This window comes from Myodes glareolus, chromosome 23 (genome assembly GCF_982192425.1).
Source record: "Myodes glareolus chromosome 23, mMyoGla1.1, whole genome shotgun sequence".
Taxonomy (NCBI): domain Eukaryota; kingdom Metazoa; phylum Chordata; class Mammalia; order Rodentia; family Cricetidae; genus Myodes; species Myodes glareolus.
Window position 1 is genome coordinate 6,965,698 of NC_142048.1, and position 27,077 is coordinate 6,992,774.

General features: G+C 44.4%; 1 protein-coding gene across 11 annotated transcripts in view; it reads left to right on the forward strand.

The window, feature by feature from the left end:
• Positions 1 to 27,077, forward strand: part of Csgalnact1 (chondroitin sulfate N-acetylgalactosaminyltransferase 1) — a 316,687-nt gene that overhangs the window by 257,366 nt on the left and 32,244 nt on the right. For all 11 annotated transcript variants that reach the window (XM_087901164.1, XM_087901160.1, XM_087901163.1 and 8 more), the window contains one exon: positions 16,661 to 16,877. In XM_087901164.1, the coding sequence (XP_087757290.1) occupies positions 16,661 to 16,877 (217 nt within the window). The remainder of the gene's footprint in view (positions 1 to 16,660; positions 16,878 to 27,077) is intronic.

Below are 27,077 nucleotides of genomic sequence, written 5' to 3' on the forward strand. Positions count from 1 at the left end.
CTGAGTCATCTCTCCAGCCCCATCTTGTCTTCCTACTTCAGGTTTCTCTTATGATTCCTTTCAATCACAAAAATACATTGTTTGAATTTTGATTCTTTTAGAACTGTGGTTTATTCTGTGACTCCAGTTATGTTCTAAGAGAGCTTGGAGATGTGTGTTTTATGCTGTTGGGGTGACATGTTCTCCAGCCATTGATTAGGCCTTGTTTGTTGTTGGGCTGTCCACATCTTCAGTGTTCTTCCTGACAATACAGCCAACGTGACTGTCAGTCCCTGAAACGGTTACTAAAATCCCGAGATATAATTGTAGATCCATATATTCTTTCAACTGTCAGTTTTCATTTTATGTATTTTGAGGCTTGATTGTTTGATTCATATATGTTTACTACTGCACAGTAGTAAATTTATCTTTTCATTATTTTATAATATGATTTGGCTCTGTCTCTATATTAATATTCTTTGTTCTAAATTGCGTTATAAAAATATTGTTTTCTGGTAGTTCTTCATCACACCTCTCCAATAACTACCTGTGCCACTGAGCTTGAAGTAAATTCCTTACAAACATCATGTTATCACAGGATTGTTTTACCTACTGCGCCACTTCTGTGTATGTGTGTGTGTGTGTGTGTGTGTGCATGTGCAGATACACATGTTTGTACAGATTACAAGACTTGTGTGCAGTGGTTGTGGAGGCCACAGCTCAACCTTGTGTGCTGCCCTTCAAGTACTGTCCTCCTTATTTTTTGTGACAGGGTCTCTCTCTAGTCTGGAACTTGCCAAGTAAGTCTAAGCCGGCTGATGAGCCCCAAGGACTCTCAGCTCTATTTTACCAGTGTTGAGATTACAAGTTCTTCCATGACCAGCTTTTTCATATGGGTTCTGGAGATTTAATTCTGTTCCTCCTGCTTACATGTAAAACACTTAATAGACTCAGCTGTCTCCCTAAGCCTTTTCTTTCTAGTTGATATATAATCAACTAGATATATATTATATATTATATAATATATATCTATTATTAATATATATAATATATAATATATATCTATTATATATATATAATAGATATATATTATATAATAATTATTATATATTATATAATATATATCTATTATATATTAATATATATTATATATATTATATATATGATATATAATATATTATATATTATATATCAGTGATAATTACCGATATATTAGAATTTGTTTTCTGGATTAACTGGCTACAGAATAAATGTACATTTTTATTGACAAGCTATATTTTCTGATAAACTTACAGCATGTAAGCATGCTACACTCAGAACTATTTTATCACATCACACCTGAGAACTGAAGTGCTAACATCACGTCAACATCATAGCATAATTTCATTCATAAACAAATGGATTAAAATAACTATAGTTATCAATGAGAATGTGACTAAGGGGATGTCTTTGCTACTGACAGTGTAACCAAGGTACAAGACCATTATCTACTTACTTGAAAACTTTTCTAGGCTGAATTAACTGTGCCCATGCACAACTGCATGGGATTTTGGTGTCTCGGCCAAATATTTCTTGCTGTGTTTGTGGATTTAGAACTTTTTACTCTGGAGAAAGTGAAGGTCCTACCAAAGTACTTGCACTCTCCAGCTCCATGTAGAGAGTGGGTAGTCTCCTGTTCTGTATAGTACGTCACAAGAGTCTATCAATAAAAGCAGGGCGGTGTTGGCACATGCCTTTAATCCCAGCGCTTGGGAGGCAGAGGCAGGTGGATCTCTGTGAATTCAAGGCCAGCCTGGTCTACAAGAGCTAGTTCTAGGACAGACTCTAATATTGCTGCAAAACTTTCTCTCTCTCTCTCTCTCTCTCTCTCTCTCTCTCTCTCTCTCTGTCAAAAAAAAAGTCTATCAATAAAACAGTGCAGAGTCAATGGAGTCTTATGATGCTGGTAGGACATTAGAACTTCCATTTTCAGGTGTAATTTAACATGGTAGTTCTCAGCACAGCATGCTTGCCTATTGTAAGTTTGTCAGAGAATATAATAAAAGCAAAATTTCTACCCACCAACAATTACCAAGCACTCATACACCAGTGATAATGGCTACACTGCAGACTGTACCAGAATTTAATGGCTTAATATCACCATTCTGTGGGGTAAGGAATTCAGAAAAGACAGGTGAAGGTGGCATGCCCCTGCCCCAGTCTGTCTAGAAAGCTGGGAGGGGAACTTTACATCTAGGGATAAAATCATCCAGACCATTGTTTACTCCCAGATCTGACACCTGGACTGTGGAGTCACAACGGTCAGGGGTGTCTGTATATAGCGTGTCCGTGTCTTATGCCGTATGCTTTAAGGTATCCTCGGGCTACTGGAACCTGTTCCTTAGCATTCCAAGATCCGAGAGGAAACTGTCCTGAAAGGAAGTGCACACTCCATCACTTCCCTCTCCTCCTTGCCCCAAGCACAGTCACATCTCAGGGAAGAGAGAAGGCAGAAATCTTTTGGGATGAGCACAGTGTCAAAGGATCTGGAGGCCATGACTCATTTGAGGAAAAAATCTAGGAAATATATGGACTGCCTAAATAGGTTAAATGCTTTCTAACCCTATGGGTTCGCTTAAGCATGAGGAGAAAAATCCTCTCATTAAATTAGCATCTGAAAACTGAAGCCATGTTGTATTGACATCTTATGATATTGTTTTGATCCTTCAGTGTGCTATGTAGTCATGTCATGCTAGCAAAATGGCTGTAGAGATTTTGTAGAGCTAACGACTGTCGTAGCCCGAAGTGCAATACTCTGCTGGCTTGTTGCCGTGTCGTGAGTACTGAAAGCTGCTGTTGTTTATTATTCCTGTGCTGTAGGGATGGGAAAACCGAGGCTTTTCAGCTAGATTTTGCCAAAGTCATAGAACAAATCAATGATGGAGTGAAATTTAAAACTTAGGGGTCTCTTTGCTCCGTGTCAGCAGACTCTGTCAGAACGGTCCCTGGATTGGTCACTTTCTGACCTGCCACCACACAGACTAGTTGACTAAAACATAGCTTGGCATCCTGAGTGGACTAAGAATAACCCCTTTGGGATGAAAAACCTTCTATTTGCCAGTACTTAGTATTTTAAATTGTTTCCGACTATGCTGTTACTCCAAGAAAACACGATTTTTACTTTATTCTCATGTTTTGTGTTTTCCCATTGAATCTCTCTCTCTCTCTCTCTCTCTCTCTCTCTCTCTCTCTCTCTGTGTGTGTGTGTGTGTGTGTGTGTGTGTGTGTGTGTGTGTGTAGGAGAACGAGTTGGAGGGAGGGGATGAGAATGTGAGCATATGTGAGTCTCTAAGGACCTGAAGGAAAGTGTGGCTCAGGACTCAGACTTCTGATAGAACATTAACCTCCATGGAAGCTCCTGAAGGCCTTCATGCTGGTTAGAATACGCTTGTCTTAGTCACTGTTCTATGGCTGTGAAGAGACACCATAGCCATGCCAGGTCTTACAAAAGAAAGTGTTTAATTGGGGCTGGCCTACAGTTTCAGAGGTTTAGTCCACCATCATCATGGTGGAAAGAATGGCAGCACACAGACAGATAGGGCGCTGGAGAGGGGGCTGAGAGTTCTACATCCGGATCCACAGGCAGCAGGAAGAGCGGGTGACACTGGGCCTGGCTTGAGCATCTGACACCTCATAGCTCACCCCAGTGACACACTTCCTCCAACAAGGTTACACCTCATAATCTTTTCCAATCACTGCCTTTGCTAAGTAAGCATTTAAACTTATGAGCCCAGGGAGGCCATTGTTATTCAAACCACCACAGTACTTTTAGCAACATAAAATTTACAATACTGTAGGGTACATTTCAGTTATAGTAGTTATCAAAATAAATAAAACACCTAAAGCAATATCAAATAAAGTCAACAAGTCCTATGGTGGCAAATGATGAGGCCTCCTCCATGATCCACACAAGACTTCTGTGATGGGGACCTTTCAGATCTCTCAATTCTGTATCTTTTTGTCTAGGAACACACCTCGTTCCACTCCTCGACTTACCGGACTTCCATGGTCTCCTGAATGTTCCATGTGCTTCTTCTGTACTCTCGTATCTTCTGGTTACCCCATGTCAAGCTTTTGTGCTGTACAACTCAACTTTCTCACTTCAGTTCAGACGTTTCCCTGTGTAGGTGAACTTCCAGAATCCTTTCTCCCAGGGCTGTGGTGTTCGTTCAGAGTGCTCAGCTCCCACTGCAGTGACCTAGCGAAGGGGTTGTGGGAAGGAGTTAGCGGGTTCAGAAAGCAGTTCCGCACATCGCCATCTTACCTTCACCTAGCGGCCTGGTGAGCTTAGAGTATTTGCAAAACATGATACATTCTCCTGAGTGCATTTAAATGCACCAGTGCATGAGCCACATCTTGTAACTTCTCTAAGTTAGGAAGTAGATATTTGTGGCAGAGTAGGGGCAACTGGTTCTACAAGTAAGCTTTGCCCAGTGATTTTCTAAGTTGGTGTGGGCATTGTTTTCTCTGCTTATTTGTGATACACAGAAACCAATAAAGACATGATCTCCTTGTACTTGCTCATAAATCCTCTGCGTTGGACCATTGCTGTTGTGTATGACAATGACGAGTTATTCTTTGTTATTTTCTAGCCCCAAAGACTCGAATGTTATCAGTTTGAAATTAAGATGGTGGGTCCCAAAAGATGGTGTCACACTCCGTGATGGTTAGAATGACCCACATAGGCTCATCTGGTTGAATGCTTGGTCCTCAGGCAGTATAACTGTTTGGGAAGGATTGGGAAGGATTAGAAGATGTTTCCTTTGAAGTAGGTGTGGTCTTGTAGGAGGAAGTGCATCACTGGGAGTGGGCTTTGAGGTTTCAGAAGCCCCAACCAGAGCCAGTGTGTGTATGTGCGTGTGTGTGTGTGCATGTGTGTGTGTGTGTGTGTGTGTGTGTGTGTGTGTGTGTGTGTTGCACCCTATCTGTATACACATACATTCTCTCCTATGTTAATAACGGAGTCAATCTTATAACTTATTTGTGAAACTAGATGAATTCCTACCACTTGCTAATTAAATCGCTCAGTCAAATATAAGCAATGTCACTTGTGATGTTCCTTGAAGTACAAAGCTGTTGATGTTGATGCTTTGAGGGTTCAAAGGGATCCAATTCTTAAAACCAGGAAGCAGAAATCCTGGGCTGTTGGTTAAGGTACAAAGTATGAAAGCCAGGACTGAGCTGAGACGCTTTGGCATGAATATTGACCAATCTCAGAATTTGTCTGGAAGGGCTGGAATATACAGTGTATCTGGCAGAGGGAAGTGATCTATCCTAATTATATTAGTGATTGTGAGCAAACATTCGGGCATCATGGAATATGAGATTTTGCTAACGAGTATGAATGACTAAAGTGGTAAGATAAAAGACATTGGAACCAATGATTCAACATTTTCAGTTAACATTATGAATTAAAAATGGATTTCACAAACTCTTTAAATATATTTCTGTAATATTGTTGCAATTTTACATTGACTCAAATATCACACAGACAAATACATATTACAAAACTCTTTAAAATAACAGAAAAATCTTAACTGCAATAACAGGAAAAACAAGATGCCCCACCCCACCCAATACCACCTGTGGCAGGTGAGATAGTTAGCCCTGGGGTCACTGAGTGGGAGAGCTGGCTCTGACCCTCACTGGCTACAGCACTTTCCCTCTGGGCAGCACACTAGACCTGATCCTGTTGTCAGGGAAGCAGGTGAGAGTAACATAGCTGGCCCCACCCCCTTGTCTGCCATGAGGTAGCTTGACTGAGGGAAAGGTGGCCCCTCCCCTCTGCCCCATGCTGACTGAGAGAACTAGCCCTGCCCTACACACAGGGGAGAGGGATCTGCACCCCACCTGGGCAGCACACTAGAGCTGACCCAGTCCTGAGGGCTTGAGAGCAGGAACGCTGACCCTGCACCCTGCTTAATATGCCCTCTGGAGCAAACGGGAGAGGGGGGCCTGTATCAGTAGAGCTGACCCTGGTAGTATGACTGAGAGGACCTGGAGCCCAGATCTCAGGGCCCAAGATCAGGAGAACTGGCCGGGCTCCTTGATGTGGGCTGCATTGAGGAGCTAGTCAAGGCAGTGGGCTGCGTTGAGGAGCTAGTCAAGGCAGTGGGCTGCGTTGAGGAGCTAGTCAAGGCAGTGGGCTGCATTCGGGAGCTAGTCAAGGCAGTGGGCTGCATTCGGGAGCTAGTCAAGGCAGTGGGCTGCATTCGGGAGCTAGTCAAGGCAGTGGGCTGCATTCGGGAGCTAGTCAAGGCAGTGGGCTGCATTCGGGAGCTAGTCAAGGCAGTGGGCTGCATTCGGGAGCTAGTCAAGGCAGTGGGCTGCATTCGGGAGCTAGTCAAGGCAGTGGGCTGCATTGAGGAGCTAGTCAAGGCAGTGGGCTGCATTCGGGAGCTAGTCAAGGCAGTGGGCTGCATTGAGGAGCTAGTCAAGGCAGTGGGCTGCATTGAGGTGCTAGTCAAGGCAGTGGGCTGCATTCGGGAGCTAGTCAAGGCAGGGCTGCAGAGCTCATCTAGGCAGTGATGATGAAGGAGAGCCAGCAAGCTGACCAACCCAGGCCCAAAACCAGGGCTGTGAGTCTTCCCACCCCAAACCGCCGAATCTATGAACTCTTGGAGCATGTGATGGGGATGAATCTACAGATCCTAAACAGCAGGCTCTCCATGACACGGAACAACAGCAGGGTAACCAAGAGGAACCCCAGTGGAAGCTGTTTGTCAGTGGTGTAGCAGAAACCAGAGACCCTGAGCCAGACCAATGAGTCCTGCACGAACACCTGCTGGTAAGGATGGAGAGACTAACGGGGAAACTGCCTCAGTGGACCACACTACAGCTTCTTCCTGTTCTGTCTTAAGTCTCCTGCTTTTCCATAGCATTCTGAGGAGATGGTTGTGCTCTGTTAGAGAGAAAGTCTTGGCAACTGTTTGGAAGCAAACCTTGCTAACGGCAGCTCTGGCTTCCCCACCACAATTGTTTGGTCTGGAATCTCCAAAGAGCTTTCCACTTGCTTCGCCTTGCCCCTCACCTCCTGACTTCTTCAACTTCGGTTTGCCTAGGCGCACATCCATAACTTCTAGTCACTAATTTCTTAAAGTCAGAGAAATTCCATTTCTTCCTCAGAAACTGAAACTCCCAAAGAAGAAGAATTAGAGACCAAAAATAGTGTCCTTAAGGCTTTGAGCAGCTTGCTCTGTTATCTTGGTCTGGAAAACTTAAATGCTAAGATAGAAATGTCCATTTCCCAGAGTGACTACTTTATCAGCCCTTGTGTCTTCTGGAGTAGGTTAAAATTAAAAATCTCAACAATCTTAACATCTTCAAATTGATTCTTCCTCCATTCTTCTGTTAGGATTTCTGTCTTTGTTCACTTTCTTACTGTTGGTTCTTACGGCATGGACATTTTGAGTCTTTCTTGTTCTTTAAGAAGGCCCTTCTTAGACTTCGATGCTCCTTCTGCAGCCCAGACTGTGTTCCCCCAACCACGTGCTCAGTAGTGTATGACTCTGGGCCCTCTGTCTCTGCCTTATGGAGCTCGATCCTAAACAGTAAGGCACTGTCTTAGTGCTTTCCCTGCCAGCTGCCCTTCTGCTACTGGAAAACAAGCCCCAAAGGCGCTGGGAAGATGGCTCGATGGGGAAGAGCTTATGCATTGGGAGCAAAAAGACTAGAGTCTGAATGCCCAATACCCACGTGAAAGCTGGACATGGCTTCATATGCCTGGAACCCAACGTTTGGGGGCAGAGACAGGCACATCTCAGGAGCTTGCTAGATAGCCAGACTGTGCAAAACTGTGAGTTTCTGATACACTAAGAGACATGGTCTCCAGGAAACAAGACTGAGAGTAACACACACTGGCATCCTGCTCTGGCCTCTTCATGGGTACCTTACCTGAATGTCACATGCATTCATCACACATTAGAAGAGGAAAAAGAAGGAGGAGGAGAAATGAAAAAAGGGAGGGAAGGAAGGAGGGAGGAAGAAAGAGAGGAAGGAGGGAGGGAGAATGGAAGAAGGGAGGGAGAAAGAGAGGAAGGAAGAAGAGATGAAGGGAAGAAGGGAGGGAGGGAAGAGGGAGGGAGGGAGAAAGGAAGAACCCCTGAAGTCCCACCCTGGCATCACCGCAGTCTTCCGGTCCCCAGCCCAGGCATGCCAGTGTGATAGTTTAGAGTGTCTTCCCTGCATGTTTCCTTCGTTTTCTCTCCAATCTACACTATCACCATCCCAACCCCTAGCAGCTCCCCTCTTAAACCCAGTCTTCCACCTTTAAATCCTTACTTTGTTGCTCCAAATGCTGAACCCCATTTCTGCCCTGTTCGGGGGGGTCTGTAAATTCCATGGCTTTACCGAGTCCTTTTCAGGGCTGTGGTTCTGTCCAGCTTTCAGGTCCTCATTCCATCCATGTGTTCTCGTTGTCTACTCGTTGTTTCTTTCCTTCAGCGTAAGAAACTGTTTCTCCATCTGTCTTTTTTGTAAGTCTCTCTACCTTCTGTCCAAATGTGTGTATCCCTTTCTGGTCAAGGACATCCCCCCATCTACTCTGACCCACGTGTTAGAAACAGCTCCACTTTTGAAAGTGCTGGCCTAGTCGGGGAGCAGTGATGAGCAGGAGCGGAGAGGGCAGCGTACAGATTACTGTCACTAAAGGGGCTTGACCAATGGTGCAGTGGCTGGGGCGGGGACCTGGAGGATGCGGAGGATGAAATAGAGGCCCAGCTGGAGAAGCAGCCACTGACTTGAGGCCTATATTATAGAAAGAATCTAGCCAAGTTAGCCCCTGGGGAAGACCTCAGACACCAAAGAAAGAGGGCAAAGGTTCTCAGGGGAGAATAAGCTTGACTGGAAAATGGAAGGAAAGCACTCATCTCTCTGCCGCTATGTTAATGCCCATCGGCTTTCAGATGGACCCCAGCCTGACTGAAGCCACTACCGGTGCAGTCACTAGCGAGATATCTGCCCCATTCCCTGGACTGTCTTGGTGCTCCTTTTACCAGACCTTGAAACAGTATTTTGTACCTGACACTGGTTCTCTGACATTGTTGTCTTCTAACCCTGAGTCCTTTGGTCACTGTCTTCTCAGTCCTTCTGTGCAAATCCACGTAGACTGTGTCTGAAGGTGAGCATACCCCACATCTGCTTCCTGGTTCTCGGTCTGCCTATCTGTCTGTCTATCCTTCCGTGTAGCTGTTTTAAGTGACTAACAATAATTGTGTATATTTATGGCATATACTGTCATACTTTGATCTTTGTATACATTATAGGTTTAACAAAGATGATTGACATCCAAGTATCTCATTGGTGTGTGTGCATGATAAGAATTAAATATAAAACCTATTTGAACTAATATGGAATGCACAGTATTGTTACTTATGATCTCCATACAAACTAAACTTCTCTGGACTGAGTCTGGGTACGTTTAAGCCTCCATCTTCCTTTTCTCATCCCTTCCTCCCCTTCCAGACCACGGCAATCACTATTCTCTCTGCTTCCTTTTCAGTTTCTTGTTTTAGATTCCAACCGTAAGTGAGAATTCAATATTTGTCTTTTGGTATCTGGTTGTTTTTCCTCAGCAAAATTTTGACTCCTTCCACATCGTCACAAATGGCATCATATCTTCCTCTTTAAGACCAAAGGATGCTGAGGTTGCTCCCATATCATGGATGTTAGGAACAGGACTCTGAACACAGTAAGCACTTCCTTCATTGTCTGACTCTTTCCAGATTATCTCACCTATACTCAAAGCTTTCATTTATATGGTGGGAAAAATTCAAACCAATGGCTCTGGAAAAGTCTCCCTAGTGGCTTCAGCCTACTTACTCAGATGCTAAAGTCAGTATGTCCAGTGCGTAACTGTGTTCACTGGAGCTGCAGTTATGATACATGTCCACCCCCCGCTGTCCCCCAGTGCCCCAGTCACCAGCCAAGTTCTTTCCAGCCTCTTCCTTCCCGTATCTTATCTGTGGCCACCAATGTGGGTAGAACCTTTACCAGTTCCTGTTGTTCTTGGGTAGTTCCTTCCTGATGATTCCTGATCTCATTTCCTGTCATCCGCCTGTGTCAGGTCATTGTCCTAAGACCTGTTAAAACAGTAAACAGGTTTCTCTGTGGCCCAGGATGAGGCAATGCCTGCGGGGATGAGCAAGTGGGTATGTGTGGCATGGCTTTCCTGAGTCCCAACCTCCTTTCCCACGTCTCTCCCACACCTATGTGCTTCTGCGCTCCATCCTTGCTCAGCTCTCTCAAGCCTGCCTACCCTGAGGATGCTGGCTTGTGTTTGTTTTGCTGTTCTCAGTGTCTTCCTGTATGCTGCTATTTTCTTCGGTGTTCCCTCTGATTGGAGTCTCAGGAAACGCCCACTCAGTCTAACTTCCATCAGGTGGGGATGCATTTCTGTCTACAGTCTGACTGCTCAGGCTGGTTCAGTGATGTGCCTGTCACAGATTTGATCTGTGTTGTTTCCCCTGTGCTTTCTCTGGTATATACACACAGAATCGTCATTCTTGTGTCAGAAAAGTTTTTATGCTCTCTCTCTCTCTCTCTCTCTCTCTCTCTCTCTCTCTCTCTCTCTCTCTCTCGTGTGTGTGTGTGTGTGTGTGTGTGTGTGTTTGTGTCTGTAGGCCAGAAGAGGGTATGTGAGCCTCCGGAGCTACTGCTACAGATGGCTGGGAGCTATCTGTTGTGGAAACTGTGAACTGAACTCAGATCCTTTAGAAGGCCACCCTCTGAATCTTGACATTGTTCTTGGTTAACAGCATCTATTACAATGGTGGGGCCATGTCGGCAAGTCTCGCTTTCACCCAGCCTGGCAGTCAGAAGGAAAACTTGATGCCTTACTTCGAAAATACTGGAATCTTAAATGCACCTTTATTATCTAATCCAAGCAGGTTTATTGTGGTAGAAGACAGACAGTTGCTAGCGTTTCTGAGGAAGCAGGAAATAATTTTAGCTAAGTGAGGTTCCCAGAAAGTCTGGGCAGAGAAAGAACTAGGTATCAGGTTTGCCTAATTCAATCTGTGACACCACCAAATGCTCTGTGGGAAATTTACAAAGGTGACCTTTATGAGGTCTAGCAATGACATGCCATCTAAGGGGATTGCCTAGATCACCGCAGTAGCAGATAGCAAACGGGGGATAGCATCGCTTTTGAGGAAATCCTTCTTTGCACCCGGCTGATTTTCTTCCTCCAGAGTCGACGAGAAGCAGGTGGACAGTCTTTAGAGGCAGTTTACACCAAGGCATTTGGTAATATGTAGTTTCTAAAGTGCAGCGCTCTGTTGACAGTTCACCAGACCTGTTTTCTCCTGCCTGTTACTGATCTTCCTCCCCTGACGTCAGCCCTCTGTACCCACAGACTCAGCACCTTTGCGTTGAACCAACCTGGGGTTGAAACTACTCAAAAATGATCGCAGCTGTACTGGGCATGTGCAGACCTTGTCATGTCATTAGTCCCTAAACAATAGGGGAAACAAGTATTTACATAAAGGCTGCTCTTTGTGTGCGGAGGGATTATGAGCAACCAAAATTATTTAAAGCATACAGGTTATATGTAAATTTTGTGCTATTTATTATAAGGGATTTGAGACGCCGCCTCATAGGTTGGTACCCTATGGGATCCTAGAACATCTTTGTAGATACTGAAGGATGATTATCGTCTCCTTTATTTATTGGAAAATCGTTTCCCCCACAAAACCCATGCTTTTCAACATTCACTGCCTCGGTGTTTCAAAGGCTGGGGTGCAACTTCTTTAGTAACTGTCAGAATTACATGTGACCTGAAGAGAAAGCTGAGGGCAAGGATCTTCTGCGAGCAGGGACGCCAAGGGCAGCAGGCCTCTCTCCTCTCGGCACTCCCTATTCTGACCTCCAGGCAGCAGCTCCCCATGCTCCGGATTCCTCTGCTCCAGTTGTCACTGTGTGCGAAGTGACTCCAGGGTTCAGGACTATGAGGCAGGGAACCAGTAACAAATGGGTCCTTGAGATAAGCGACGGCTTCTCGGGGTCTCCTTGTGCTTATATGTCTGCACCAGACGATTTCCACATCCTCTTTCATTACTGGGTACCAAGAAAGTGGTTTAGTAAAGGAACGTTTAAGGATTGTGAGGAAAAAAAATGTCTGGAGGATGAGGGATCACTTTAGATTGAGAATGTGGCAGAAAAATTCCCCCAGGGAGGCAGGTGAGGTTAGAAAGGCCAGGAGGGAGAAACAATTAGAACTTGTGTGCCTGCGAGACAGTGCAAGATCTTCTCAGAGGAGAGCAGTGTGGTGGAAAACTCACATGCCATTAATGATCAAGAGCAACTTTTATTTAGTTAGTTCAGTAATGTTAAAAATATTCACATAATTTAACAGTCATCACTACCATCCCTCTCCAGGATAATTTTACCTTCCCAAATAAAAAACTTTGGAGTTATGGCTGTAGCTCCGTGTTAGATTGCTTTCCTGGGATATGCAAGGCCCTGAGTTCAATTCCTAGCAGTGCAAAAAACAAAGAAATCCCACAAGCGTGTATGTGAACCAGTAACTCCTCATTTCTCCCCCACCTGACTTCTGGTCACCTTCATTCTACTCTCTGCTTCTTATTTTGACTGTCTGGGTGCCTTGTAGAAGTGACATCACACAGTATGACTTCCTGTGTCTCAAATCTACTCTTGTCGGACGAGTCAAATTACATTCCCTTCTCCATTGTGTGCATATGCCGCATTTTGTTTAGCCATCTCTCAATGCAGATTTGGATTGTCTCTCTTAGCTGTTCTAAACCATATGGCTGTGCACATATAGTTAACTCTTTGAGAGATTTCCAAGGTTTTTTCCACAGCAGCTGCACCATTTTAATTCCCACTGAGAATGCACAAGGGTTCCTTCCAGATTCTCCATGGAGACAAGTGGCTACATGCCTTCAATCTAAATCAGCTTGCCTGCAGCCCAGACTGCACCTGCGGCAATGACAAAATATTCAGTTATGACAACAGATTGGTACCAGAATATGGAGGGTCTTGAAGCCTGGGAACCTGGAGAGGCAAGAACAAAACAGTACTGTAAGCAGCTTAAGGACCAAAGGATGCATGCGGTGTGAATTGAGACCTGGAGACCAGGACATTGATTACAGCCATCTATCTAGGTTAGAGGTCTGGTTCTAGGTAAGAATCCTGGGTTCTAGGTAAGAAACCTGGGTTCCAAGTAGGAACGCTGGAAAGGTGGGGATGAATCCAGAGAGAGTGAGTGGGATTCTTGAATAAAGAAGGTGTTTTCTGGTGAGAGGTTTGAGTTCTGCATGGACTCAGCCAGCCACTCAACCTTGGTCATCTTAAGTGCACTCATGTGGAGTAGCAGCAGAAAGTGGTACATCCCTTATCTTTTGTCATCTTGATCACCACGGTGACCAAAGCACATAGAGATGGGAAAGAACCAGTTAGCCAGGTGGTCCTTGGCCTAGAAAGGAGCAGGCTTTGCAGCAGGTCTGGGAGTGTGACTGGATGGTAGAATCCTACTTACTCTGCATCAGTGAGTCATGGGTTTCATTCCCAAATTGGGGAAAAGGGGCAGAAGGAGGGGAGGGAGCACACAGACAGCATCTATGGAGCTGTTTCCTTCCTTCACAGGCTACACCCCCTTAGCTGTTGGTTACAGAGCTGGATCCTGAATAAGAAAAAGAAATGTGTTAGTATGTTTGCACAGAGAGCTGAAACACCAAAGCCAAAGTAAGGAATGGACTGCAGGCCCCAGAGGTGTGTCTAATCAGGATCCAAGCTGGAGCCACAAAGGTCTTGTTTTTATACTTAGTTTGCATAATAATAAAAGGACTATGTTATGACAGCCGACAAGTAGTACATCTTTTGTCTGGAATGATTGACACCAGACATGTTTCAGATTATAAAGGATTTTAGATCTTGGAATATTTACAGACATTTTACCATCTGGATCAGAAAATATTAAATCTAAAATGATTTAAAATGCAAAACTTAGGAGCATTGTTTAGACTTAAGTTTCACATTTTGAGATTTCCAATTAGGAATGCCCAGCCTGTATAAGAAAGGTGTTTGTGTGACTCTTTTTCCTCTGTTGGTTATATGTCATGCTAAAAACACCCCCTTTCTCTCTGATCCTTTGTGCTTTGATTACTGAAGATTCCACAGAGCACAATGCTCCATTAGTGTGGTCCTCTGAACTGACAGGGTAGAGGACAGTGCTTTTGCATGTGGTTGTGCAAGGGTGTGTGCTTGGCGACAGTGGCTGGGTGGCAAGTGTGAACCCAGTGTGGTGAAGCACAGTTTGGGGGAAGATTTTAAATAAGTCATGTTTTAAACAGATGTAGTTAAGGGATCTAAAATCAGGTTTGTAAGACGTAAGTGATGGTGATGAGATAGATGGAGATCTAAGCCTGGGCGACCACCCTGTCTTTTTTGTATGGGTTCTGGTGATCAAACTCAGTTCCTCTTGAAAGCAGTAGTCTAGATTCCAGGACCCCTACTCGCCTGTGTGTTTGTATCTGCAAGTTAACCTGAACACAAGTCTATGGCTGGGTGGGGAATCTATACTGCTGACACCAAGTAACTAAAGCATTTGTCAAGGCTCAGCCACCAATCTCAAGGACATTTTGGGTGTGTGGATATAGCTCTGTGACCACTGGACTTCTGTGTGACTCAACGGGGCCTCATTTGGACTGGATGAAGAGGTTGTAGACTGAGCAACTGCTGTAGACATCGTTAGAAGCCTGTCTCCTCACTAAGTGCCCAAAAGAATCAACAGACTTTGAGGTACTATTTGATGTTTTCAAAAGGAGTCCTTAGAGCCCCCAAAGAAATAAACTTCCTCTCTTCTTTGACTGGTTGCAGAAGGATGCTGAGTTCTTTCCGAACAGGAGCTCAGCCATTCTCCTGGCATCCCTGACACTGGGGGTAGCAGAGGAGGATGTCCCATTGTGATACCCCAGGAAGCAGCAAGGGCTTCAGAAGAGAACCAGTTCCTTCAGCCACCCTTGCTCACTGCTGGTGCACTGTGCCCATTGAATGACTGCGGGAAATGAGGCCACACCGAAAACTCACTGTACATGACTCTTCTCTGCACGTCAGGGAGATCTAAACTTTGGGTGAAATCAAAGAGGCTACAAGACCAGAGCTCTAGGATGAAAAGGTTCCTGAAAGTCAAAATACAAAGATCAGAACTTGGCAGTGTGTAGAGGAGATGAGTGTTTCCCACAAAGGAAACAAAGCAGGAGAGTGTGGAAGAAGAGCTGCCCTCAAGAGCAGTAACTCACCGTCAGCCAGGATTTCCCTCAGATCCTTTGCTGTAGCTAAGCAGAGACGAGGAGGGACATTTTCAACTAACATGGGGCTGAAGAACAAGACAGGGATTGGGGAATATGGCATAAATCAAAAATAAAAGCTTCTCTCTGAATTTGTTGAGTGTTACCAACTTTTGTCTAACTTTAAGAAAAACACCCACCCTGCCGGTAATCCTAGGGAAGAAGGTGAACCTAGGGAGTTGATTGGTCTTCCTCTGTGGCTGTTCTCTCAGGTGGAAGCGTCCCCTGAGAGATGAGTGAGGTGGTCAGGCTGTGTCTTACCTGACAGATGGCACTCGGTGACTTCGGACTCAATGCGGATGGAAGGCAGAATGAACTTCCTGTTTCTCTTCCTAACATGCCACGTTCCACCAGCACTGACAGGAGAAGGGAGGGTAAAGATGAGGGCAGCATACATGTACACTTTACTATGCACCCAGCCCTGTGGGAACCTACTGGTAAACACGCCAGCTTTTGTGGTGGTGGTGCTGCAGGTTGAGCCCAGGGCCTGGTACGTGCTGAGCGAGCACTCTATCACTGAGCCACATCAGTGATCCACTAAGTAATGAAGGTTGCCTTGAACTCACTCTGTGGCCCAGGCAAGCCTACAGCTTGTGATCCGCCTGCACCAGCCTCCGGATTAAGCCACCAGGGTGTTGTTTCTTCTGTGAGGTAAATGAGGGATGAGAAAATGACATGTCTTCCCCAGTACTCCCCTGGGGCCCAAATGTTAACATAGGCGTTCGGTCTTGAGTTTTCATTCACACTGCTTAGAGGCAGGAAGGGGGGAGACTAAACATGATGTGTGCCTGCCATCACTCTGGATACTTTGAGCATCGTCTTGATGCTTCTGGGGGTTTAGGGTGGGAGGGGCACATGTTTATAGCCTATTTTCTTCCAAAATGCCCCACAAATCGCTATAGTTGTTCATCAGAAATAGATATGATTTCAAAGAGGTATTTTAATATACAGTTTTAAATTAAATAAACTTTTGTTCATATAATCTGTCATCTAATCTAGCATAGAATGTATATAATAGCAGTAACGAACACATCTTAATCTACATTATATTGGACTTATTCTGCATTCCTAATTGTCTTTCTTCAATGATTCTAAATATATAAATAGTTTTGTATCTAATATTACAAACATTCCCTGTGACTTTATGAGGGATTCATAACTGATTTTGAGACAGAAATGTTTTTATAAATATTAATTATAGTTCTGGTTTTCTAATCACGGAATGTGGAAATCCAGTATTAATTTTGAAGACATCTGTGGTAGATCTTGGTTATAGAACAATACCGAAGAGCCAGAGCTCACTTTCTGAGACCGTCTTTGATCATTTTGCTTGGCAGGGATATACCGAACAGAGAGGGATAAAGGCACTTTGTATGAGCTCACCTTCAAAGGGGACCACAACCATGAATTTCAGCGCCTTGTCCTGTTTCGGCCCTTCGGCCCCATCATGAAAGTGAAGAAGGAGAAGCTCAACATGGCCAACACGCTGATCAATGTTATCGTGCCCCTGGCGAGGAGGGTGGACAAGTTCCGGCACTTCATGCAGAACTTCAGGTTTGTTTGTTTTGCAGGGAGCCCTGCTCATTTCCTGCCATCGCCTTCCTTTCCCCTGCCGTGTGCAAAGCCTCCTTCTCTTCCCTTCCACTCAGTTTTCTTCATACAAAGTTTGCCGTTCATATTTGCCTTTCCCTAAAGCAATTAGAAAATGCTTGCTTAAGTGTGCTTTCCTTCGAGGGAACGTCTAGGAAGGATGGGCGGTCAACAGCCCTGCGCAAGTTACCCTCCTTCTGACTGGGTAAACCATTGCTGTGTGTGTGACCTTCAGTTTTGACTGGGTAAACCAACGCTGCATATGTCGCCTTCAGTTCTGACTTGAACCTGGGCTCCCCAGACAAAAGCGAGATTCTCAGAGGCCAATAAATGAGGTTCCAAATCATCAGGAACAGGCAGGAGCTGGCTGGTGGTGACGAAACTCACATCAGTGACAACTGAAGGAGAGCGAGGCCCTGGCTCAGCAGAAGATTGGCTTCATTTGCTGTCCCGCGTCTGGAGCAGATTGAATCACAGCCTATTTCCTGTTCTAAGCTGTATGCCCGAAGGGACTGGACTTAAAACTGTGGCAGGAGGGCTGCAGAGACTCATCTTTATGGGCGCTCAGCAGACCTTTATCCCAGGGTGCACTGGCAGAGTTGGTGTGTACATGACAAGAAACCCTCTACCCTCTACCAGGCAACAGTGGGTCTCGTCGTTTATGCGTGGAACCCACATATAGGCCAAGTTTAGCTAGCTACAATGATTTAGTTACCTTGATTTTTAAAAACCAGCTTATTTTATCCAATTACAACTCTTGAAAGATTTAGCTGATTTTTTAAATCTCTTTTCGTTAAGTTCACAGTATTAAAAAGTCAGTGGAGTTCAGTAGAAGAATGGTTGGTAGCTCTCAAAATCCAAGCTCAAGAGCACAAGAGGGATCCTTTTGTAATTAAGTTGCTTGTATCAGGGTCAAATCATCTTTGAAGAGACCGCTGAAGTCACCCGCTAATGGAAGACGGAAACTGTCTCTGAGAGCCAGGGACTGAAAGGGTAGTGCGCACAAAGACAGATTCTTAGAGCAGGAGGGAACGGGCAGAGACTGTGTGAGGTGTCAGCTGAGCAGCCAAGAGCTTCTGAGTATATGCGGGCTCTGACAAAGTGGAATGTAAGATCAGGAGCACCTAGGGTATTTCATTCTCTGTAGGAACATGGTAAAAAAGATTATTTTCAAATCACAGTCAATGGAGATTCTGCAAAGCATAGTTCTAGAACAAATCACCAAGCATAGATGGAAAAAGTAATTCTTTTTCAGACCTTAATTCTGGCCAGTTAAACCAAAGGAATATCCTGTGAGACCCAAAACCATCCAGGCAGTCACCAAGACAATAGGCTGGTCACTTGTCACAAACTGATGGCGAGGCCCCGTTGCTGAAGATAACACCTACACAGCTCTCTGAACATGGAGAAGTTGAGCTGGCATCTGCCTGGAGCCTTCATCCCCGCATGCTAGCCTCTTTGATACAGGACAGTACTCTGCACATTAGCAAAAGAGAAATTTAAATATCAAACTATATAAACTTTTAGATCTATAACAGCATCCTACCTGCAAGACATGGTAGGGCCTACCTGCAAGGCATGGTAGGGCAATGGGGGCACAAAGTTTGTGAAGTCATCAGCTAACATCTGGTGTGACTGAAGGCCCTCTTTAAGAGATGAAATCCATACACTGCTTGGGTGACCAAGAATCTGAGACTAAATAGCTCAGGGACATAGGGTAAAACTAAATACTACTCTTCAAAGAAAAATATATCAATCAAATGACTTCTAATGACATCCTGCTATCCTCAGAGATCAGTGCCTTGCTCAGCCATCATCAGAGGTGCTTCCTTCTGCAGCAGATGGGGACAAAGACAGAGCTCAACAGCCAGACATTACGCAGAGAGCAAGAGATCGTGGACACTCATCCCTAAAGGGAATATCAAATCTCTGTTCTCAGGGTTCAGGGAGCCTATGGAGAGGAGGCAGGAAGACTGTAAAAGCTATAAGAGGGTGTGGAAGACAGGAAGAAACAGGGCCCTCTACGTCAGCATATGAACCCACAGAGACTGCAGTAGCGTGTACAGGGCCTACAGGCATCTGCACTGGTTGGAGTCCTATCGCTAAAAAGAGCAGTGGTCACATTCTTCCATCCCTAACCTGATTGAAAACCACTTGTACATGAAAATTTAGTTTTCCACAAAGGGACTCTCACTAGGGAAACAAACTACTCTTAAGGGCGGGCTGTATGCTCAGATATAGATGCCAACAGGAAATGAACTCAACCAATAGCTCCGGAGGTTCCTTGTCTCATAATGTTGTGTCATCAGGGTCCTTCCTTTTTTAAAAAAAAGAAAGTTATTTTTAAAAATATTTTATATTCGTTTTTATTATTTCTATATTTTTTCTCTCCTTTTACCCTATAGGTCTTTTGCATATATATTATGATATTCAGTTTAGTGTTTTTAATGGGATTTCTGATTATGTAATGGTTGGGTCTTTATTTCTTGTGCCTTTTCTTGGGCTCTTTTCCCTGGATTTGTTTGTTTTGTCCAATTCAATGTGTTAGCTTTGCTTTACCTGCTCTGCTCTGCCCTGCTCTGTTCTGTGCTGTTCTATAGAAGACTGTCTTCTAATGAGAGGCGGAAAGGGGGCTGATCTGGATAGGAGAAGGGAGTAGTAGAGGGAGATGTTAGTAAACGGAAACAGGGGAGCAGAGGAAGGGGAACTGTAATCAGAATGTTTACATGAGAAAAAATGATTTTTTTTCAATAAAAGGGTGGAAAACTCTGGCCAATTAAATGTTTAGACACAATTATTTTGACCATTAAATTACCGGGAGACCATGTAGGGACTATTTATTAATGTTGGCTGTTGCTATGGTATCCTTTCCAACTTTAACCTGGAGCATGTCAACTCTGGTCGACACTGAAGAATGTACTGTGGGTGATTTTCTCCCCTTTGCCTGTTGTGTACATTACCTCGAGACTACCCAACATTTTATAGTTTGTTTTAAAATCCAGGGCTAGGGGAAGGCTTATAGATAAAAAACCAAAATCTTCCTGCACAGGCTTGATTGCCTGAGTTCACTCCTGGAGTCCTCACAATGGTGGAGGCAAAGGACAAAGTCCACGGAGACGTCCTCTGCCCTATCCACTCTGTCTACGGTGAGCACAACCACATATATTATGTCTATGCACATAATAGCATGGAATAACATTGTTTAAAAATTCAATGGAAGATCATCTTGGAGTTTCTAATTTATAATGGAGAGTTAGCTTATAGAAGTGATCACTTGCTTAGTACAAGATGTTTGAGTAATGTAGAACAAAACAAGGATAGATTATTTTAAAAGCAACCCACAGGTAAACATTATTTACATTAATTTAATACCATTTCACATGACCTTTCTTGACATACATTTGATGGAAATGATAGCTCGCTGGCTATGAATAGTTTCATACTGCATGAGATATCTTATGTGTTGCATTTCTAATGAATTAAAATTTACCTCCTTACATCATTTGTAGTAAAACCTGAGTATGCTAGAAGACACTGCCAAGCTTCTAGTAAATGCGCTTCACTCTGAAGAGATAGCAATTCATAAGAGATCTTTCTCATGCCGAGAAAGTTACACACAGAACAAATCATGATTCGAATTTTAAAGTCCTTTAATCATATTTTAGTATCACCCAGAATTGTCTAAAGAATCACAGTAGGAAAAGAGAGTCCACGCATTCCGTATGCTTTCCTTCCTCCATGATTCCTCCACATTCTAAGATTAGTCGCCAATGTTTTTACCTAGTTGGGGGATGTCATTCTTAGTTTATATTTTTCAAAAGGCGAATTCTGTATTTAGATAGATTTGTTGCATTTATCTAGTTTTCTTAAAATAACACCCCCATCCCTCAGTTCTTGGTTGTGTTTAATGGGTAAGAAACACAAAGACAACCATAAATGCTTTAATGCAGACTGTCTTTGTAATGCTAACAGGACAGGTTGGCTGGGCTTAAGGGCTTGGATTACACTTTACTGAGGATTTTATAGGCTTTCTTTTCACATTGAATGCTGCCATGGAAATGTATTAAGAATCTTTATCTCCCTTAAAAGTAACTTTTGCATCAAGGCCAGAAGAATCCCTCTAGGGATTCTTGAATTGAATCATAGTAACTTAATCAGGAAATATCTCCTCTTGGTATTGAGTGTTCTCTAGCCATCTGCCTGGGATATAGTTGCTATGTTATCTTATGAACTCTTTTGTGTTAAGGCTGTGATGATGGTTTGAATGAGAATGACCTCCATAGATTCATGTATTTGAATGTTTGGTCCCCAGTTGATGGAACTGTTTGGTAAGAATTGGGATGTTGTACCCTAGTTAGAGGAGGTCATAGAGGTGGGTTCTGAGGTTTCAGAAAGCTAGATTATTGCCAGACCCCTCTCCCTCTCTCTCCCTCCCTCTGTCCTTCTGTCTGTCAGTCCATCCCTCCATCCTAACCTCCCTCCTGCATGCCTATGGATCAGGATGTAAGCTCTCAGCTACTGCTCCATGCCTGCCTGCTGCCATGTTCCCCGTCATGATGATCAAGGACTCTAACTTTCTTGAATCATGGTCCCCCATAAACTCTTTCTTTTATAAGCTGCCTGATCGTGGTGTCTCTTCATAGCAATAGGAAATAACTGATAAAAAGGTTTTATGGTTGATGGATGACTTGTTCACTTCTGTGCTACATGGGCACAAATTGTCTATTTCATAAATTGTTTCCATTTATTGACATATTTATTTTCCTGTGCATATGTGTTGTGTGTTTGTGGCATATGTGTATATTGTCTACGTATGTATGTGTGTATGACATATGATTGTGTGTTGTATGTGTATGATGTGTTTGTATATGGTGTGAATGTTATGTGCATATGATGTGTGTGTGGTACATTCATGTGAGTGCCAGAACACAGGCCCATGTGAGTACATGCAGAGACCAGAGTAGATGTCTTCTCTATTGCTCTCCACCTATTTCCTTGAGATAGGGTCTCTCAAAGAACCCAAAGCATTCCTCCTGGCTGGAAGAGCAGCTAGTGAACTCTGGTGATAGGCCTGTCTTTGCCCTACAGTGCTGGGCTTACCGTGATGTGCAGCCATGCCCGTGTTTTTATGTGGATGCTGAGATTCAAACTCAGATCTTCAAGCTCTCAGAGCAAGCACACCTACTCACCGGTCACCCTCCCAGCCCCTCTCTCTGCTTTTAATGCCTTTTCCTTTACCTGCGTGCACGCGAGCCTTCTCTTTTGATCTTTTACGAATCCACCCTGTATCTTTCTTTCTATGACACTTCTGCTTGTCTTGACATTGATTTATCTCCTGAGTATACACTGTGCCTGGAACTCTTACTTTGTTTTCAAATGAACTTTAGAAAATTGAATTCATATTTTGTGAAAGTGGAACAATTGTAAGAATGTTTCTTTTGCCTGATCCCTATTTCCTTTGAGACTGTATTTTCTTTTTTACTTTGAATGCCATTTAAAACTATCTCTGCCTTCCTTTGCCCTTCTTCCCACACCCTCTTTCTTTCTCTTCTTGCCCCAAGGGTGTGGTTGCTGTGCTGTTTCACAATCAAAGGCCTGCCTAGGCTTCTACTTCATCTGAGAGACACTGTGCCCACCCCAGCTGCATTTTGAAGAATACTATTCTATTGACTTCCGTAAGGTGCAAGAGCAGGTGGAGAAAGAGAGCCAAGCCGGTGGCTGTGGCCCTCCCAACTGCGGCATGGTATGGGGCTTTGCTGGGTCACCTTCTTACTCAGGTCTCAGCTCCACTCCTGGGAGCCACCTCACCACTCACAAACCAGAGCCACGTCAATGCTCTCATGGGTGACGAGCTTGAGAATTGAGACTTTCTCAGTCGTAAGGTTTTAACAAGGTGCTTTCTTTGGGGCTTGACAGAAAGTGCACGGAAGCTCACGGGATGGAAGTAGAGACAAAAGCCGTGGGCTGGGAAACAACACAAGCTCATCAGTGTGCTCGTTTTCTGAACTTCCCAGCAGACAAGGGGAAAGGGGGAAAACAAGGGCCAGTTTGGATTACCATTCGTAGTTAATGAGGAAAAGCCATTGCTGGATGGGGCAAGCTTATTTCCAGCAGTAGACCCTCAGGGTTTTTATTTAAGAGGTAATGGATGCGGGTGATGATATTTTTGACATGCACAACAATTACAGTGGCAAGAATTGGGTATTTCCATCTCCTGACAAAGAATCGAAAATCCTGCTTTGCCCTTTGGGACCAATATAGATGACTCTGGTCTTGGCGGGGCTTCCAGGTGTAAACTCATCTTGGATCCTGGAGACCATGGCTGGTGCTTAGAGGCTCCTTTGTTGCTGCCATCAGGTTGGCCTGCATATGAAATCCGGAGGCCTCACTTGCCCCTTCATCACCCATGGGCTTCCTCCCATCCCCTGGGATCACAGGGTGTCTGGGGCTCCCAGGGGAACTCTGCTGAAGTCATGTTTGCGCGTGCATCTTGGCCCAGGAGCGATCGCCTTAAACTGCCCCCTCCTCTTTGCTTTGGTTAACCACTCCACTCTGCCTTTGAAGCTATCTCACATTTGGCTGTGGCCACTGAGTTTTTCCCATCTGTGTTATGGATTCAGGGTTCATCTGTGATTTCATCCTGTGCTTTGTTTGATATCAGCAACACTCAACACAATTGCAAAGCTGTGGATCTTCAGATCGCTATCTCTGCCTCGCCCAGTAGGAGGTGGGGGCTTTTAATGGAAGATATTCTTCATGGTTTTTTTTTTTTTTCAAAAGCTTTTTTCTGTTTCTTCCAAGTTTGTTTGTGTTTTATTCTGACTCTTCCAGCTGGATTGGACCTTTTTTCTTGTCAGGTTCCTCTTCATACTGGGTGGGTTATGTTTGTTTGAATGTCCTTTGTTTTCCCCTGGCTTTTCTCAACCCTCTCAAAGCATTCGTGGTGTTTTAATGCACTATCAGGGTCATCTTCTACTTGAGTTTCTTTAGAAATTTTCTCTTTCATCCCATTTGGGCCTAGAATCTTTACCAAGGCTCTGGGAATTTCTGGGGAAATGTGTAAAGCAGGGATTCTAGATTCCTAACTGAAACAATCCTTCAACATTTGACTAAGGTAATATCATTGACTGAAAGTCCTCCAGCCACCAGGATCGTGGCAGAGGTAGATTCCTGTGTCCTCTGTAGTCCTTAAGGAAAACTTGCCATTTTCATAGTACAGTCTGCTTTCTACTCCATGTCCCATTCCTGGGAGTCATCTCACCACTCACAAACCACAGCGACACCAAGAATCTTTCTTAGCGGACGAGCTAAGAAATGCCAAAACTTCATCTGCCATGTTGCTTCAACAGTTGATCTCGGGGACCTAATAGAAGAGGTGTTTAGTTTGAGCTACAGGTCATATAGCAATGTCTATTCAAGAGAGCAGAAAATGATCCATTGGAAAAGTGGTTGTGTTTTCTGTATTGCAATGAGAATCAGGAAAGTTGCTTGATTGCAGACCAGAATCCACCATCACTCCTTAGTAACCATCAGAACACCCAAATAATAGAATAGTGGAATTATCTGTTAGTTCACGTTGGCAAAAAGATAAGGGAAAGGATGCACCAAGCCCAAAACAGAATGCTATGATAAAAGCAGATGCCAGAGAATCCCAGGAGCGCTCTGCTCCCTCTCCAGGACGGCATCTGTTCCTTACAGCATGGCCATTCCTTACGGCTGAATACTTTCCTGCCCTTGGCATTAGTAGATTGGGGGCTGGTGGGTTGCTGTTGCAGGAAGCACTCCAGTTCCTCATAGATTTCTCCATTCCTGATCATTTGAGTAGAGACTGACTTAGAAGAGTAGCAATGAGATTAAACCTTTTCTTGGCTGTGAAAGCGTTCTTCTGCTTCTTCTCAGCCATGTGGAGATCATTCCCCCGTGGTGCCCTCCGCTTCCCCTTCCCTCCCCTCCCCTCCCCTTCCTCCTTTCATCTCCTCTCCTCTCTCTTTTCCTTTCCCTTCCTCTCCCCCTCCTTACCCACTTCCCCTGTCCTTCCCCCTCCCTTTCTTACTTCTTCTGTTTCCCAAATGCTGGAATGGTAGGCTTGGATCGCCATGGCTGGGTAACTACACAGGAGCACACCAAGGTCTCACAAAACCTAAAGTAACTCCTTCCAGTGGCAGTGCCCGCATGACGTAATCTCCTAATGTCATCACACCGAAAGTCAAGCTTCCGTCACATCTGTTCTTTTGTCATGAAATCCGCAGCATGATGGTCCCCCAGGGCACTCAGCCTGGCTATAAAGTCTGACAGTCCCCAAATTCCTGACACAGTTTCCTGCTGTCTCTCCCCCAACACAAGATCACTAATGTTCCATGACTCTTCCAGTCTCTCCTGGTGTTCTCAGTGTGCAAGGATGTTTGCTTAGCACACACTGCTAGCCTGAGTGTCATGGAGGAAGGCAATGCCTGCTTCTGGTGACAAATGAAGCAGCTGCCACTTACCGGTGCGTCAGAGACTGCTGCTGTCACTGTGCTCACCATCAGTGCCCAACCCCCACTGTGCTTACACTGCTACATCAATTTCCCTCGAGTCCTGGCATCCAGAGCCAGTGCACTCTGTGCGATGGTGCCCTGGGGAAGAACACACTGCTTTATATAATGAGTATGATTTTTTGTGTGATATAGAAACAGAATTTTTAGTTTCTGGTTTGAGGTCAAGGAAACGGGCCTGTTGAGGTAATGGGAAGCGTTTGTGGACAGGATGTGCTCCCTGAGAGGGGCTCCTGAGGCTTGAGTTCCCATGCAACCACACTGTCCCTGGGAACACACTAACAGCAGCAGGCCTATCATCGCAACCATATAGACAGCATTGTCCAAATACAAGTAGTTAATGTTGTAAAGCTAGAAGTCTGTGTGCAACAGAGTCCATCATTTACGATTTCCTTTTAACTTTTAATTCAGAAACGAAGATATATCTGCATGTGGGCATCTAACCAAACATAGTCCCATACACTCTCAAGGGTGAGGTAGTGAAATGGGCAAGGATTGAGAAAAAGCACAAACCATTCAGACAGCAGTCGTGGGCGCCGCACAATTGCATGTTCTCAAGGAGCACTGAATGGCTCCCCTGTAGGCATCTTGAGTCTGGCCTAGGAGGTAGGAGACTTCTTCAAAGGCAGACATGTCAGTCCTACATGTCGTTTAAGATGCCCTGGTAGAGTCTAGCATGTGGTATATTGTCAGCAAATGCTTGTTAGGTGAATGAAGAAAAGCATGCACACACACTTACAGCGGAGAGTTAGAAACTGGCACCAGCACAAGCTTGGATTTGCCCTCCTGAGGTCCCTGACCTGGCCATGGAAGGCTTGGGCCTGATCCCTCTCCCTTGATTTAAAAACATCAAAGAGCATTTTTAAAAAAGAGCTCCCTTTCTTCCTTCCTCCCTTCCTCCCTTCCTCCTCCCCCTCTCTCTCTCTCTTTCTTTCTATTTCTTTATTTCTTTTGTTCATTTGTTTTTTGTTTTTTTTTCAAGACAAGGTTTCTCTGTAGCTTTGAAGCCTGTCCTGGACCTAGCTCTTGTAGACCAGGCTGGCTTTGAACTCACAGAGATCCGCCTGCCTCTGCGTCCCGAGTGCTGGGATTACATAGGATCAAACTGTGGGTGACAATTGTATGACTGGGACAGACTGAAGGGCTACTGGCAGTGGCACCAAGATTTATCCCTCCTGCTTGTACTGACTTTTTGGAACCCATTCTCTTTGGATGAATACTTTGCTCAGCCTAGATATATTGGGGAGGGCCTTGGACCTTCCTCAAAACAATGTGCCTTACCCCCCCTAAGGAATCAGTGGGGACAGGGTCCGGAGAAGTTGGAAGGAGTGGGAGGAGGGGAGGCAGTGGCAACTGGGATTGGCATGAAAATGAAAAAAGAGAGTTTGTTTTCTTTTTTAAAAAATAAAATTAAAAAAAAGGAATTCCAAAATAAGAAATTAAAGACTGCACTAAAACCACAGAAAGTAAAAACTATATTTAAAAATAGTGTTAAAAATTAAAATTCAAAAGCAATTAGATCAGTAAACTTCTAAAACAAAACAAAACAAAAAATACCAAAGAGAGAGAAAGGCAAAGATATTACTGGAAACATGGAAGGCTTTGATTTGGGCCCAGCAGGTGACTTGCT